An 18,659-nucleotide genomic window follows, 5' to 3' on the forward strand; every position below is an offset into this window, starting at 1 on the left:
GATATTGCTAATATCATAATTACCTTGGTTTAAAATTAGCTTCCCTTAAGAACTAACATTCTTGAAAGAATGTCTTTCTAACGATGTTTATCTCCATGAGTGATAGATACATCGTCCCCATATTAGTTGTTTTTGTATGATATTTATGTAATTACATATATATGGGACCGAACTGTGGTGGAGATATACCACTGGATCTTCCCTTAATGGTAAGGTTGTCTTTAGGGTATGGCGTCGGGGGGTTCATAGTACACAGGACTGTCGTCTCTGAGGAGCGCTTTCGAGGTTTAACCATGGATTATGAGCTACTGCGTTCATACCAACATGATTTCAATCGGCCCAGTGTATAATCGATGTACAGTACCAAAGATTGCGGATAACCCTTAACGTAGCTTTTCTCCCTCTTGGTCTACGACCAATTTTAGTGTGACGAATACTATAATTCGTTGGGATAAAATATTTCCCTGAGTATTAACTCTAAAGCCCTGTTACATGCTGCTACAATGTATAGCACATAAATATTTGCCTCATAATTTTAGTGTGACGAATACTATAATTCGTTGGGATAAAATATTATCCTGAGTATTAACTCTAAAGCCTTGTAAGGAATTGCTATAAGGTATAGCATAGGATTATTTACCTTACAATTTTAGTGTGACGAATACTATAATTCGTTGGGGATGAAATAATACCCAGAGTGCTCACTCTAAAGTAATTTAGTGTATTTAGTATTACAATACTGTAATACATAGTTTATAATTATGTAGTTAAAATTTTAGTTTAACGGATACTATAATTCGTTGGGTGATAGTCATTTATTTTTTTTGATTTAGGTTAATATAAGTATATTAATTTTTATATCTTATCACAAGTTAACCATTTTCACTTTATTTTGTTTAAATAATAGTACCTAAACTTACAAGTTATTATACCTATATCTAGGTATCTAGATAACTTTATTATTTGGTAAAGATTACCTTTATTATTATTTTGATGATCATAACATATAATGAGTTTAGTGATGAGAAAAATTTCTCAAGGTACTTTAGAAATTTTTCTACTGGGTGGTGGAAGTGTGTAGCGTTATAACTGCTACATTGCCTGCTTTCTTTCTTATGTTAATATATTTCGTTAATTCTATTCTCCAATTTCCATATCTTCTGTCATAATTCATATTCTTCTATATCCTCCATTGTATCTCTTATTTGTCTATATATTTTCTCAGATATAGATTGTATCAGAATTATGTCGTTACTTAATTGATTCATTATTCTCTTTTCATTTTTACTGGTATTTGGTATAAAAACCAGTTGGCGTCCAAATCTATCTTCTTTATATATATATATATATATATATATATATATATATATATATATATATATATATATATATATATATATATTTCAGTATCTACCTTTCCTATTTTCTTAATAATCATCATTTTTATCTTTTACTCAAGTTTCTAAAGAATGAATTTTATTTTCATCTCTATTTCTGTTACTTTGGAACGAGAGGTGCCATCTTTATTCTCTGTTTAGTTTAATGCTAGTGACAAAGACTCCTTTTTGTTGACATTTCCCCCTTCCCGTTCGATACAAAAGTCGATATAATGGCTTTTATTTCTAAAAATGTCGATTTTCTTCATGACTTTTGTAAAAGTATAATAACCAATTATTGTGTCGTCTCCTGAATTAGGAGGTAAGAGTTTAATATATTTTATCGGTTTCCTGATTCTACCTGTTGTATAAAAATCTTTTTATAATTTTAACTTTGAAAATTCTAATCTCATTATTTATGATTATCATATGTAAGTAGGTACATATTTTTGTGGATATTTCTTATGTTTTTTTTATTTTATATAAAAACTAGCGATAAGAAATATATAGTTTCTTTAATATAGTATGTAAAAGTTTTACGAATATTTTTACAGTTTTAAATATTGAATTTAAATCCTTAATAATATCTTTTGATTTTAATAATAATTAACTTTTGACAAACTACCATTTCTATATAGAAATGTTTCTAAATTCTAAATTATCTAACTTTTCAATAAATATATCTTGTCATTTTTACCGAATCCGCTTTGTAATTAATATTAGAATATTTCAGTAGTAAAAAGTAATTACCATTTGCTTAAAAAGATTATATATCCTTACTTTTACTTATTTGCTACATAAATAAGAATTGTTTCTCGACTTGCTTGGGTGAATAATGATAAAATTTTGTTAAATTTGATTGGTCACCTATTCATCCCCCAAGCAAGGTCTCTCATTTTGGTTTTACCATTTTCTGAAGCAAGGTGTGTTTTTCTTCATTTTAGTCAACCTCCGGGATACATTTCTCAGGTGCGGGTCAATTTATATTAACATCCAGAAGACCAACCGGCCTGAGAATGGCACTATCATTCCAATAGGAGAGTTGACTCCAGGGCAAGAAAATCCACAACTAACAACATGGCTTGCTAACAACCATAGCAGAAAAGACCAGGATAAAACCTAGGATTTGGTGACAAGCATTTTTCCTTACTATAATGTAACACTGTAGCAAGAAGTCAAATAATTTTTATTTAAATTCATTATAATATTTAAACATGTATTTTTCTGCCCTTTTTGTTTAATATTTTAATAAACATGTGTTAATTTAACTGTGTATTGTTTCTTCTTTTTACTTGTTTGCGTGTGTTGCTCCAGAGTAGGCCATATTCACGTCCTGAGTGAGCTAGCCAGGGAGTGTTTCGTATAACGTCGAATGTAGCAATTTTGCAATTGATACATTAGGGGTTATGACGTTAAAAATTGGTCCCAACGGGAAACGATTTGTCACTCCAACGTTGTTAGTGATGTTAGTCGGATTGTAGCAGCAAACTAAGGTTTGCGGTTACAAGTTGACAACAGCAGCTCAACGTTGGGATGTTACAAATTGAGCCTCGAAGGATTACAAATTGGCACCCAATGAATGTTCGTTGGAACGTTACAAATTGGTGCCTAACGTTACAGTACTAGGGAAGAACGTTCATGGTCCATGCCGGTACACTCAATTTTTTGTATGATGTTTCGCAAATAAAATATTTTTTTGTCTTCTCCTGATTTTTCCTCTGTAAAAATGTCAACGTACCATTGAAAAAATTTACCGATTTATACGGTTGAGTTAAAACAATTTGTTTTAATTTGAAACATTAAATTTCGATTTCCACGGAAACTGTTTTTGTGGACTCAGATTGTTTCCCCCTGACTCCTCATATTATATTGATCAGTTTAAACTTGTGTTATTAAAGCATCAATTCAACATTGAACAAATTGAATACATAATTATGTATGTAACTTTAAAAAATTACTCACCCCGCTGGATACGCTATTAATCCATTATTATCACATGTTAAAGCTGCATTACTGGAAACGGTTACCCCTAACACTTTTTCTAATTTTATCTGAAACAAAAATGCATCTTCAGTATGTTTTACTTTAAAACGAATAAATATGAATTAAGTTTTTATTTATGGAAAAATATAGGAGTATATACTATGAGAGTTTCTTCGTGCCGTCTCCCAGTCGTAGGTTGGATATCATCAATATCTTTGTTATATCTAGTCTGCTCGGAAAAGTTGCATTGAACTAGATTTAAACCAGTCCCATGTTTCAATCATGAAACTCTCATCAATCCGAGCATTTCATATCGCTATCCCCGCATTATATGTCACATATATTATAACTTTCTTATTTTCATTATGTCATTATTTAATATTATTTGTCCATACCTCGCAATACTTCCGTGTTAATTTTCTTCTGTGCCTATGCTATTCTAAAAATGTAACACCACATTTTAAATCACTTTCCTCTATGAAAAGAAAATCACTCACCCTGTATACGAGTATATGATGTGATTTATTAAGTTCAAATATCATTCAATAATCTCACAATTGATACAACTACTAAAATATCAACCTACATAAATCAAGTAGACTCATTTCATAGCCCACTCGTCGAACGGCAAATAAAAAATATGAAATCATACACATTTATACCTATTAGCAATTGCAAAACGGTCCGTAGAGAGCCGCCGAACTAAACACGTGTGACTGATGGGATAATGCAGAGCTGCATTCAAATTTAACGCTACTGTTATTCGCACAAATTGCCTTTGAAATCGGCGTAATTTGTAGAAACTTCTTTCTTCGGTATGGTTTTATGATTCTACGGGTTACCTAATAACTATATTTTACAGAAAAACTAAATCAGTGTGGCGAATACCATAAAGACCACGATATCGGAATGTATTTTTTCATATTTTTCCATTGCACGTAACCAATGATAAAACTATATCGGCATAGAAGTACTAAATAATTAATGATAAGTGGGCATTAATAATTAGCTAAGGGCAAACACATTAATGTATACCCTAAAATTAAGCTAAATGCCTTTGTCAACCTTTACATGGATAAGTACCACGATTCTGATATTAGTTGATAAATGGTACATAAGATGGCCTAAGAAATATGTAGAGATTGCGGTTTATCTTTGCCGTAGTATTATTTTCAGTGTTACGGAGTTCTCCCAGGTATTCAAATTCGTTCACTGCTTCGATAACGTCGTTTTCTATAACAAGTGGCCGTAGGATTTGTGGTTGCGTGCTTATTTTCATATACTTCGTTTTGTTGGTGTTTGTTATTAAACCCATTTTTGTAGCTGATTCTTTTAATGATACATATGCCTCTCGTCCACCGTTTTCAATTCTCCCACCAATATTGATATCATCAGCATAGGCCAGGATTTGCACTGATTTATTATATATTAAACCAATGGTTGTGATTTTTGACTTACGTAATACTTTTTCCAGAGCCAGATTGAACAGTATACAGGAGAGAGGGTCTCCCTGGCGCAGCCCGTTATTTGTTTTAAAAGGTTCAGACAGTTCCCCCTGAATTCGTACTCTACATTAAACTTTTTCAAGAGTTAGTTTTGTTAAATTTATCAACTGATTTGGTATTTGATATACAAAATCGCCGATTCTATCCAAACACTTTTGTAGAAGATGCTCCAACGTACATATCTTCTTCTGATTCCTATCCGTTTCGGATGTTGCAAATCATATTGGCAATCATGACCTTGCTCGCTGCGGCTGGAAACAGCTCCGTTTGGGTTTTCTTAAACCATGTTTAAGATTAATTCCGCAGCCATGATATTCTCCTTCTACCGGGTCCTCGCTTACCTTTGACTTTACCTTGCAATATAGACTGCAGTAGGGAGTAACGGTGCTGATTTCTCATAACGTGTCCCAGATATTGCAATTTTATGCGTTTGATCGTAAACACAATCTCTGGTTCCTTCTTCATTTTTTCTAGAACTTCCTTGTTCGTGATCCTTGCTGTCCATGATATTCTCAGCATTCTTCTATAAAGCCACATCTCAAATGCTTCAAGTTTTTTAATAGTGGTGTCTGTGAGCGTCCATGCTTCCGCCCCGTACAACACAGAGAAAACATAGCATCTCAAATGTCTCATTTTTGTATCTAGGGATATGTTGTGACTTTTGAAGATGGCGCTCATTTTGTTAAAGACCGTTCTTGCCTTTCCTATGCGGCACTTTATTTCCTGTACATTGCTCCACTGTTCGTTTATAATAGTTCCCAGGTAGTAATACTGTTTTACTCGCTCTATCTGCGTCCCATTAATGTATAGATGAGCCCCATTTATATTCTCCTTGCTGATAATCATTTGTTTCGTTTTGTGGGTATTAATGTTTAGTCCGTACTGTTGACTGTACTCGTTTATTCTGTCCATTAGCCTCTGAAGTCCCTCTAAACTATTTGCTATCACCATGGTGTCGTCGGCATATCTAACATTGTTTACTCTTTCACCATTTAGAAGGATGCCTTCGTCTATTCCGTAAAGAGCCTCGTTAAAAATTTTCTCTGAGTACATATTAAATATCAACGGCGATAGGATACATCCCTGTCTAACTCCACGTAGTATTTTTATGTGATCTGTTTCTTCTCCGTTAATTTTCATGTATGCGGTTTGATTCCAGTATAGTTCTGAAATTATTCTGAGGTCTTTGTCATCCAGGTCTGCTTCTTTTAAAATGTTTATCATTTTTTGATGTTGAACTCTGTCAAATGCCTTTTCATAGTCGATCAAGCACGCGTATACGTCGCAGTTAACGTCCCTGCATCTTTGAATCAGTACCTGTACTCCGGAAAGTGCCTCTCTGGTACCCACTGCGTTAATGAAGCCGAACTGTCTGTCCGATATTTGTTCCTAGCACTTCTTATAAATTCTTCCATGGATGACTCTAAGAAACAGTTTCAACATGTGGCTCATTAGGCTGATTGTTCGATATTCTTCGCACTTTTTAGCCCCCTGTTTTTTAGGTATCGCTATGAATTCCAATTATAGCCATTTATCAGGGATGATTCCTGTATTGTATATTTTATTGAAGACAGCCGTGATCCAATTTACGTACATATAGAAAAGCAAAACTTGCAATTTTGGACTCTACAAAACTTTGCGTATCTCTAATAGTTTTTGATTTATTTGAAAAAAAAGGTATTTATTTGTAAAAATACAAAACTCCTCTTCTCAGTTTAAATTCAATTTTTTTCAAAACAAAACATTTAAACCAACCAAACTTCTAGAGCATACTATTCGCTCCGTGCGTGACCATGGTAGGGGTATTTTGAAACGATGCCAGCGTGCGTAGCGGCGAAATATGACAAAATTGGCCCTACCTTTTTACGCATAAATTTTATCAAAAATGTGTGCAAATACATATTGCGTATTTAATTGTGCTAATAATAGCAAAAATAGTAAGTGTAGTTTTTATAGATTCCCAAAGATTACATATAAATCAGAGAAAAGAAAAAGATGGATCCGTGCTATTAATATGAAAAAGTAAATATCACATAACTTCATTTTTATGCAATTGAAATAGGAAAAATTTAAATAATTTACCTTAAATGATATTTTATAATGCTTCAAGCTAACTGCAGAGTGCCTGATGACTTTAGATTTTATATTATAACTTTTACTATTACTGTTTTTAAATATATGCTCTTTCACGTGAAAAACTTGATTTGCCAGTACTAGATTTTTCCCTTTTTTTTCCGTTTATGGTTGAAAAGATATATTATGATGAATTTTGAGAAACCCCGTTTTTAATATTACATTTATTTTGTACATAAACTAAAAAAAATATAATTAAAAAGTTAATTATTAATAATTGTCAATTTCGCATGTATTTAACAATGTCAAACATATATTATGTCATATGTTTAACCTGAAAATTGGTAGGTCCAAAACTGTCAGATGAAGGCGGTAGGAGTTGCGTCAGTCACGCACGGAGCGAATAAATACATTAATAAAGAGAATTGTAAAGCGGGTAATGATTATTTTTAATTAGGGTAATCATTAGGGGGTGATTTTCGCGTTTTTTGTCGCTGAAAATACTACGAACCAACTTTATTTTTGTTGTAACATACTTGTGTAATTCATTAAAAACGTATAGTACAAAAGTTGCTTAAAATTGGGTAGCCCAGAGAAAAGCATCCTCCCCAGGAGTAAAAGAACCCTGCAGCACATCCTCCCCAGGAGTAAAAGAACCCTGCAGCACCAGTTCACCTTTGAAGTTGAGGATAAGAGGAAAATTATGCGGGAAAATGGTAATTGACTTGGTTATTAAGAAAGCTCATGAGAAAACCTAAATAGAGTTTATATTACAAATTGTATATTAATTTATACTTGAATGAATGAATTGTCGACATTTTCAGTTAAGTATGTACATTATTATCTAATAATATTTAACTATACACATCATTCATTTAACTGTGTCAAATCCAGTCGATATTTTTCCCGGAGGCACTGTCAACTGACCGTTAAATTAATAAATATGCACTTCGATAATCTCGTTTATTAACGCGTTATCACTCAACTTTTGGTCAACGTTTTTTTTTTTAACTTGTGTCACGTTTAATTACCTTTATATATTGTCAATCAAACGGTGTGATTGAAAAGATCAAAGAGATAATCGAACCAAATTCGAACAATGTGGGCAAAATGTTAATTAAAATTATTCCACTCAATTAATTAACTGAAAAAATTTTATGAATGTATTGTTTGGACTTGGATAACTGTTGGTATAGATGTAATATTTTTGTTTTTTACATTCAGGAATTATTCATTTTAAAATCTAAATTGGAATTCGCTATTGGTCCAGTCGTCAGGGATTTTATCTCTAAAAACGAGACGAACAAGCTGTATTTTGGAGAGAATGTCAATTTTGGGATTCTAAAAAATTGACGTGTACGAACTCATCTATATATAGCCCCCCATAAAATTATTAGACCCTCAGAGATATAGTAAACTGATCACCGGCATCCTTTGGATATTGGTAAACTCATCACCGCAAATAGGTAAACTCATCACCGGGATTTTTGCCTGGTTTTTAATGCGAAAGATTGAATAAAATTTAATAAATTCAGAAATTATTTTAAGCAAGTTGCTTTAAAATTTAACTGAGGTATTAAAATGTCTCACAGTGTGGCCTATTAGACATATCTGCCAATATTTGAACTTTAAAATGAAAATATTTGTCAACATGTGCTATTTTTGTTTATATCGGAAGTAGTCCCCAACTTCGTTATTTGATTTTCATTGCATTTTTATATTTCTCATTGAATTATCCAGATAATTTGTTGAGCATACATTCGGTCTAAGTCTTACCGTTTTGGCGTTATTTGACTATCTTGAAAATAATAGGCGATTTTGGACAGTTAGTAAATATAAAATATCTAAAAAAAATAGGAAAAGATAAAAACTTGAGTATGCTATTAGTGCATAGAAGTCGAAGAAAGCCTAATTTTCTACACTTAATTACGCTGATTTTTTTCTGTTTGATCAGAATGATTCGCGAAAACTAGTGCAAAACAACTAAACAAAAACGGTATAAAATTTCTACTCACCAGTTGTATGACATTTAGCCTTACACCCTTTCGTCGCACAAGTCCACAAAAGCAATTCGATTTTTTTAGAGTTTTTCGCAATTGAAATTTAAAATTATTGATAATTATCATTTTTTGTCTGCGTTGGCTCAGAATGTAATCAATTAGCAGTTTAATATCCATGTTAAAGGAACAAGGGCAAATGAAGAGATATTTTTCTTTTCGCATTATTTTAGGTAGCTATCAATAGAATTGTGTGGAATTCCCAAATAAAAATCAATAAATTGCAGTTGCATTTAAGACATCTGGATTTGGATTATTCTGTGAAATTATCAAAAACTAGCTGTTTGCAAGGATTTTATGGTCTATACCTGATCCGGGGTGCAGGTAGGCCAGTGATCAGTTTAACAATCTCTCGGTGTCTATTTGAAAATCCTACTTTTATGGCGGTGATGAGTTTGTACTATGTACGAGCGTATTTATGGTAATTGGTGATGAGTTTACGCGTACCCTAAAAAATATGCAAAAATATTTTTGCACTTTTATTCCCCGGTTTCCCCCCTAAAACCTCCATCGTAGATAGGGAAAAACGGAAAATATCTATTTACCAAGAATTTATCAGCCGTAGAAAAAAATATTTTAAATAAAAAATGTAGTTGAGATAATTTTGTACATAAAATGTTTATTAGCACTTTTTGTGTAGAATCAACCGTTCTCTCAAAAACAACGGTTGAAGCGACCGATGATTTTGAAATTTGTATTAACAGTAAAAATTCGACATTTCTGGATCAGAGTGTCCTATCGACAAAAATCAAAATGCGTTTTAAAGGTGGAGAGCGTATCTTTCGTACGAGTTTTTTGCATTTTGTCGTAAATGCAGTCAGTTTCTATATAATAATAATAAAGCTGTTAAATAAATGAAGATTGCGCGATTTTTGCCATTTTTTACGATTTACGACGAGATCAATAAAATGTATCACTTCCGGTTGCTGTGTAATATCCATTGTGAGAGCATAATTTTCAAAACCTGTAATATGAAATTTCAATTTTGACTTTTGGCAACAAATATAAGGCAATGCAAAATGTCTAAAAAAGCTGAATTGAAACTTTCACATTACAAACGATCTCACGTCATAAGAAATGCTTCCACGAATACGCTATTGGGTGGAATTTGTAGCTAAAGTTGTGTAGTATCGAAAAAAATAATTGTGCAATCGAAAATATGCAGTTTTAACAGTTTTAGATCGTTTTTAACGTGAAAGTTTAAATTCAGCGTTTTTTAGGCATATTTCAAATGCCTCATATTTGTTTCCAAAACTCAAAATCAAAATTTCATGCTAGAAGTTTTGAAGATTAGGCTCTAACAATGGAAATTTTATAATGACCGGTCAATGAAAGTAATACATTTTATTGATCCCATAAAAATTGTAAAAAATGAGAAAAATCGCAATTTAATTAATAGCTTTATAGAAACTGACTACATTTGTGGCAAAATTCAAATATTGCATACGAAAGCTACACTCTTCGCGTGTATAACGCATTTTGATTTTTGTCAATAGGACTCTGGTCAAAAGATATCGAATTTTTACCGTAGAGTTTTTCCGGAAAATTGCCGGTTGTTTCAAGCGTTTTTCTGACAGAACGGTTCATCATTCTACAGAAAAAGCTCTAATAAACATTTTTTTTTCGAAATTATCTCAGATATATTTTTTGTTTCAAATATTTTTTTCTACGGGGAGTACAAATTCTTGGTAAACTATTTTTTCGTTTATTCCCCCTGTGAAGGGGGTTAAGGGGAAGCCCGGAGGTAGGAGTCCTGACCAAAAAGAGTAGAAATAGGTTGATCTGCCATATTCTGTGTGCCTTTTCGTTATTAAGGAATGGGTACGCTCAATTCTTGAAGGGAAGCTTAATGATGCCAAGTTTAGTAATAAAGATGGTCCGGAAATGGAGTGATAAATTTTAGGAGCCGTTTTAATTAAAATGATCGTTATAAATAAGGACATAGTCTTTATTGATGTTTTCCCAATTATTGTTTCTCATAGCACTCTGTAATAAAGCGGTGAATAGTGTTAATCTCCAAGGGAAATGTATTTGTGTCGCCGTAGTACATTCTCACTGCAGCTGTTGCGCTATTATAAGAGTATTCCGAAGAAGAGTTGTGTACCAATGGTCAATACTGCACTCTGTGCGAGCTTGCACCATGGAGCTATGCTGGGCTGAGTTAATTGCTTTCTGAAAGTCTACAAATATTAATATCAATGTTGTATTCTATAACTCTTCTATTTTTCTAGTAAGGACAATTACTAAACCACAACAACGACAAGACAGCAGGTGCAGAATAAGAAGATGATATCCAGATATAAGCCGTACACGTCTAACTCCTTTATGGGAAAAATTCACTTATCCCACATATCAACAGTAATAAAAGCATTGAGATCTAGGGAACTCTTTTTATGTTATCGAGACGTAGGTGCCTGGTATGCTGGAGTATCTCCCGCAAATGTTTGTATCTATGTGAACATCTCGAGTAGAGTACCGCTTAATGCGGCTCTTATATAGATTTTTACTAACACCCATTGGTTTTATGTTCTCTAAGAAATTCTTCGGAATGAAACTAGACAGATCGTCTGAGTACTTTGCATTCCACATTGTCTCTGTATTTGTATCTCAAGATCTGTGTTTGGCGACTTTCTTGTTGTATTTCGCATGCAAATTATTGTTATGAAATGTCGCCACATCGATAGCTGTTGTTTGTCTATTATGTGTCATTGGCTGGTCTGTGAGCACAATACAGTCTCAGTGTAGTTGTCATTCTCAAGCAAATTATCAGGGACATTGATAATAGGGAGAAGGTCAAGTAGGAGTTTTAAATCATACGGCTCTAGCTCCCCTCACGGTGAAAATTCATTCAACCCAGCTACCTACGGTATCAAAAGGATTGAGCAATGGTGATGCTCTTTTCTTAGTTATACTAAGCTAATCCTAAATGGCAAGAAAGAACCGATCTGTTCGAGGAAACATATTTTCTGATGTTAAACAATAGGTCGACACTGTATTATCGACATAGTCTTGACTGATTTGATTGGAATGCTGGCATGCAAATGTTTCATATCCAGATAGATGGTTTATGCGCATTTCTTGTTCCCTCCGTTTAAGCGATGTTATACCATCTACAGCAGAACTTAGACGATGTAAAGTGCATGTCTAAGCCTACTTCTGAAAATAATAAGTTGTTAAATTAACGATATATTTATTTAATTGTTCATCAACATCCATAAGTTCTCTTTCATAAAGATCCCTATTTATTGAAGAATGCGTAGTAGGAGAATTAAGAAATTTGTCACATCGATTTAAGACAAATGTATATACATTTCCATGAAACACTTCATAAAATACATGTTCAATATCTCGTTCATATACTGGAACCAGCGTGCTCAAGTCAAGGCCAGCAGACCGACCAAGTGAAGATCATGCGAGGAGTAAGGCAAGGCTGTGAGCTCTCGCCGAATCTTTTCAATATATACTCTGGAGTATATTTTGGAAATTTTTACTGAAGCCCTCACAAACCTAGAGATGAGAATCGGAGTGAACGGTGAATACATCAATAATATATCCGCTACGCTGATGAGACTGTGTTACTAGCAACCAGCCTAAATGATCTACAAGCCTTACTAGACCGTGTGAAAACTGTGAGCGTAACATACGGACTAGACCTAAATATTAAGAAAACTAAATTCATGGTTGTCAGCCGTGCAAATTTAGATCCCGTGGCACTAATGGCAGGTAGCGAAGAGATCCAGAGAGTCGACAGATTTACTTACCTCAGAACTACCCTCTACTCACAATGGGACTACACTCAAGAGATTAGATCCAGAATTGAAATGGCACAGTCTACATTTATCAAGTTGAGATCCTTGCTGTGCTGCAGTGATCTCAGCTTGGGAACCAAGATGCGGATAGTGAGGTGCTACATTCTTCCAGTGTTACTATATGGAGTTGAAGCCTGGACACTGACGCAAGCCACAGAAAAGCGGACTAAAGCCTTCGAGATGTGGATCTACAGGAGAATACTGAAAATATTGTTTGTGGACCATGTCACCAACGTTAACGTCCTAGAGCACATGACAAAAGAAATAGAAGTGTTTAATTTAGTGAAACAACGTAAGCTGAGTACCTCGCCCACGTGATGCGGAACGAAGAAAAATATCGAATTCTTCATTTCGCCATGCAGGGTAAAGTATTTGGCAGGAGCGGACCAGGACGCCGTCTTATCTCGTGGTTGAAAAACCTCCGACAGTGGTTTGAGATGACCTCCGCGGAGTTATTTCGCAGAGCAGTCAACAAAACCATGATAGCCTTGATGATCGCCAACATCCGGACCAGATAAGGCACTGAAGAAGAAAAAGAAGATCTCGTTCATAATATATTCCAAGAAAATTTAGAGAACTAAAGCAGTGTTTTTAACGATCCCTTCTTTAAATATATCTAATGATTTGTAAAACCATTACAGACCTTATTAGGTACTTGGAGTGCATTTTTGGTTATACAAATTAATAAAAAAAATCTGATTTTATTTTTCAGTACGAATTAAGATAAATTAAGAAAAATTGTTCTAATAAATAGAAGTCCGGTTCTGTACTTGACATTGAAACTAATAATAAGTTGCTAATTACATGGTGCTCCAAGAAAATCTATACATGATAGTGTTGTGTTTTACCTCCAAGGTATCATGAAGGTCATCTGTACAATATAAATATGTCCAGTGACGTATACGTGGCAGCCCCTCCACGAATTTCCCTCGGGTGCTCAGGATCTTACTATCCGGATGCATCCCTATAGAGATGATATAACTTATTTAAAGGGTAATTCGAGTTGGAATTGACTATTTTAGGGTTACTGGGTTGTTATCTCCATTATTTTTTGTAATTTAGTAGAATAGGTAATGGGACGTGTAAATTAGATGGCAATTTAAAATGAATGTGACAGAAAAGGGTAGCTGTAATTTAAATAAAGTTTCATTTTTTATCGAAAAGATTAATTTTATTTTAAAAGAATATTAATGGACATAATTATGAGGATGCTCATTAATAAAAATAATAAATACATTTACGGACTGATTAAGATCATGAAATACAGAATAATCTCCGTATTTTTATTGCAAGCCTCCATGGTATCAATGCAGGTAATACTGTGGAAATTCGAATCTACAACCGGAACCAGCTTTAGGTTGAAGAGACAGGACAAGGAGCTGGTGGACTAGATTTTCTATAATGTTAAAGTGTTTAATTTATAGTGTACGGCGAGAAATTCCACGACGAGCGTTTAAATAAAGAGAATTATAGCTGATTACTCCCGGATGAAGAGCAATTCCGAGAGGTCTTAGCGGATAAGTTCGAATCTGGTCCTTCACATAATGAAGATCAAATTGACGAGATTAATAAAAACATAAATAAAAACCTTCTTGCAGCAGGACTACAGGTCGCAAAGAAAACAAGGACGAAAGAAGACAAAATAAGCAATGAAACTAAACAGCTAATGACGGAAAGAAGACAACTACTAGCGCAAAACAGACGATATACTCAAGAATACAGAGAACTTAATAAAACAATTAGAAAAGAACTAAAACGCGACATACAAAAATGGAACGAGAACTTAATAGAGCGAGTCATTGAAAACAACAGAGGCTTAAAATGTCTAAGACCCGCACTGGAAGTTCAAAAAATCATAAAAATTAAAGACGTTAACAATAAGGAAGAGAAGGACAAATATAAAATAACAAATATTGTCGAAGACTTCTACTCATCCTTGTACAGCTCGCAAGGCTAGCCTAATGAAACAACAAAGGAGAACGTCAAAAGAAAAATAAAAAACGTGGGATCAGAAGTACTACCAAATATAAAGGGATTCGAAATAGAAAGAGCTTTAAAACAGCTAAAAAATAATAAAGCTCCAGGACACGACGGTATAATTGCCGAGCTCTTGAAAACAAGCAAGACATTAACAATCCCTGTACTAACAGAGCTATGTAATAGATTTCTCCATTATAGCAAGATCTCTAAAGACTGGAACGAGAGTCTAGTAATACTCTTACACAAAAAAGGGGACAAATGTGATCAACAGAATTATAGACCTATATCGTTGCTCAGTCAAGTATACAAACTATTTATGAGAATTATTAACAACCGGTTAACCTAAAAAATGGACAATTACCAACCGGTTGAACAGGCTGGCTTCCGCAAAGGATATAGTACATCAGACCATCTGCTGACAATGAGAACATTGATAGAGAAGGCAAATGAATACCAACTACCCGTATTTCTTGCCTTCGTCGACTATGAAAAGGCGTTTGATAGTATCGAGATGTGGGCCATAGAACAAGCTATTAATAATTGTAGAATAGATTCGAGATATAGGCAACTAATACATAATATATATGAAAATGCAATTATGATAGTTCAACTAGACGAAAATACAAATCCCTTCCCCTTTAAGAGAGGAGTGAGACAGGGAGACTTAATATAGCTAAAGCATTTCAACCTAGCCCTAGAAGACTTTCGAGGAACTGCAAATTATGATGGGGGACCTAGCAGCCAGCTCCCAATACGTCGGCCTAAAAATGAATATGAAAAAAACAAAAATAATGACAAACACAGATGACTCCAGACGTATAACTATAAATGGCAGTGAGATAGAACAAATCCAGGAATATATCTACCTAGGCCAAATCCTGAAACTTGACACAGAGAACCAAAGTGCGAAAATTACTAGAAGAGCAAGACTAGCATGGGCAGGATTTGGAAAACTTAGTTGGATACTTAAGGACCACAAAATACCCCAATACTTGAGGAGCAAAGTGTTCAACCAATGCATCCTTCCTATCATGACATATGGATGTCAAACCTGGACCCTAACCAAGGTAAGCATGAATAAACTAGCCACAACAGAAAAGAGGAAAGACTGGGTAAGATCCAAAACAAAAGTCGAGGACTTAACAACAAAAATTGCCAAACTTAAATGGAGCTTCGTGGGCCACACTGCTAGACAAAAAGACCAACATTGGAATACTACAATACAACATTGGAGACCTTACGAAAGTAAACGACCAAGAGGAAGACCACAGATGAGATGGGTTGATGAAATTAAAAGAATAGCCGGAACAAATTGGAAATATGTTGCTCAGGATAGAGACCGATGGAAGGAGTTGGGAGAGGCCTATGTCCAAACATGGACGACAGAAGGCTAAGAAGAAGAAGAAGACTCCCTGTATTAATCCACGAGTACTAAAGCATTGTTTAGTATTTGTTACAATATAATGCATCTTATTGGGAAATATTAAAGTGCAATTGGTCAGAATTTGTTCAGTATCGTTTAAGTTGGAGTCATATAATATATCATAATTATCATATTACATTTTTGTAAGAAACAATTATTACATTTGTAATAAACAGTCTCGTAGTCTTTAATGCGTAGTATATAACTATATATCTGGAGTTGTTTACCGATTTTTTGATCAACTATTTTGTTTTACTCTTAGTAGCATAGTAGGGATGAAGCGTTACCATGTAGATCCTACATCTACAATCTTCAATCAAGTCTTATTATGAAAACCTCTTAGTCAAGTCAAGATCTGTACAAAAATATCCAGTTGATTGTAATGAGACAAACTCCTGTCTTAGTACAACCCCGTCTTCGAATTTACATTTTTTTTTTTAGTGAATTTTCATTTCTACGGGCTAGATTTTTTTTACTAATTGCATCAGCAACATTCGAAAGAAAATTAAGTTGCAAAATATTATTTCTATACATTTCTATCTTAGATATATTTTCCAAGATATTCAGAATAAAAGGTTAAACAGTGAAGATATATAGCGTCGATTTTTTGTTTCAAAATTTTTCCTAAATTTTCCACAACTATTGCAGCTAGTTATTAATCAAATTCTAGCTTCAAACGAGCTTCAGGAGATATTTCTGCAAAAATCTAAGGTTCGCCTCACTACAACAAACCCTAACAGAACCGGACTGGGCTATCTTCCTTTATCGTGGCTTGAGGCCAGTAATAATGTCGAAACTAACTCCTAAGCTACTCAATCTTCAACGGCGGACTATACTAATGACATACTGAGATGAAGATGACCTACAGAGGTCATATGCCGCCCAATTGATCTGATTCCTAAATGACCTGATTTAGAAGTCGTTGGGGACCTTTCGGGTTGTCACTAATAATCGCAGTGCCATCTGCATACAGTAGATTGTTAATTGAGATGCTTTGTTTGTATCTTTTAAAACCTTCTTAAAGGTGTATATCCTGAATATGTATTAAACAACGTCTTGCTCTACCCTTAGGGATGCTATTTGCTCCCAACGTAAGTTTTTTAAGAACTAACTTTATTAGTCGATACTCAGGTGGTTACCCTGTCCTAGATGGTTACCCAGACCCTTCTCTTATAGAATGGTAAAATGTACTGTGTGGTCAACTATACAGTGAACGGCTAAATTATGGAATATTATCATTATTTCGAGAACCGTCGAGTTTTGAGGGAAATCCCGAAACAGGTCAATTTTTGTTATAAAATACCCATCTTATAACGTACATGGAGTAAGGATGACGTCACCGGTGTGGGTGTAGTGACGTAATCGTTAATTTTTTTAAATAGAAATCGGTATAATGCGACACCTCATTTGAAGGAGAATTTAATTATTTTTAATTATTTTTACTTATTTTAAGTATTTGCTTCAGAAAGTCATAGCAGGAACCAATGGATGGCATTTCGAAAATTTAATTTAAAATAATTGTTATACATAATTTGGTTACTTTAAAGTACATTATAAATTAAATCATTAGTTGTAATTTATTAGAATTTAAATAAAAAAAAATTGTTTTTGTACCCTTAAAAAAATATTTTAGTTAAAAATATAATGTCATTAAATAGAGAATTAAATTTTCCTTCAAATGAGGTGTCGCATTATACCGATTTCTATTTAAAAAAAATTAACGATTACGTCACTACACCCACACCGGAGACGTCATCCCTACTCAATGTATGTTATAAGATGGGTAATTTATAACAAAAATCGACCTATTTCGGGATTTCCCTTAAAACTCGACGGTTCTCGAAATAATGATAATATTCCATAATTTACCCGTTCACTGTATATAAAAGCCTTCTCATGGATATGTATATCTTTTTGTTGATCTCTACATTTGTGCAATGGAAAAGATGACCAAAATATTGCTTCACTATTACTTATTCTGAATAAAAGGATTGTGAAAATGCTTGTAGTAGAGATTGTAGTTGATACCTTTTACTGAATCGTCAAATTCTTTGACTAAGATTAGACTGAGGATTCTGGTTTGGTTCAGAATACCAAGACATGTGCAATATCACCCAATTTTTAAAATTGGATACACAAGGGTTTTTATTACAATTTAACTATTGAATTTCAACTTTATCATTAAATTTCTATTGCGCCGATATTTTACAAAGGAACCGACAATCGGCCGACTACATGCTTGTCCAATTAAAATTGTAAAATCTTTTTTATGCTTAAAAAAACAAAAAAATGATAATAAAGAGGTAAAAAAGGTTACAAACGGAAGGCTCTCGCAAAACTTCGGTTCATTTAAAAACAAAATTTTTGAAAGTAATGGCATTGTTTCGCAACAATGGCTCTCGTTGAACGTTTGTAAAAACTGTTGCCTTTTTAATATTATTCGAATGTCTGAT

At 33.8% G+C, this 18,659-nt stretch overlaps 1 protein-coding gene across 13 annotated transcripts in view; it reads right to left on the reverse strand.

Moving 5' to 3' along the window:
• Positions 1 to 18,659, reverse strand: part of Wdr62 (WD repeat domain 62) — a 466,085-nt gene that overhangs the window by 88,325 nt on the left and 359,101 nt on the right. For all 13 annotated transcript variants that reach the window (XM_072525572.1, XM_072525571.1, XM_072525568.1 and 10 more), the window contains one exon: positions 3,339 to 3,427. In XM_072525572.1, the coding sequence (XP_072381673.1) occupies positions 3,339 to 3,427 (89 nt within the window). The remainder of the gene's footprint in view (positions 1 to 3,338; positions 3,428 to 18,659) is intronic.

The sequence above is a fragment of the Diabrotica undecimpunctata genome, chromosome 3, assembly GCF_040954645.1.
Source record: "Diabrotica undecimpunctata isolate CICGRU chromosome 3, icDiaUnde3, whole genome shotgun sequence".
Classification (NCBI taxonomy): Eukaryota; Metazoa; Arthropoda; class Insecta; order Coleoptera; family Chrysomelidae; genus Diabrotica; species Diabrotica undecimpunctata.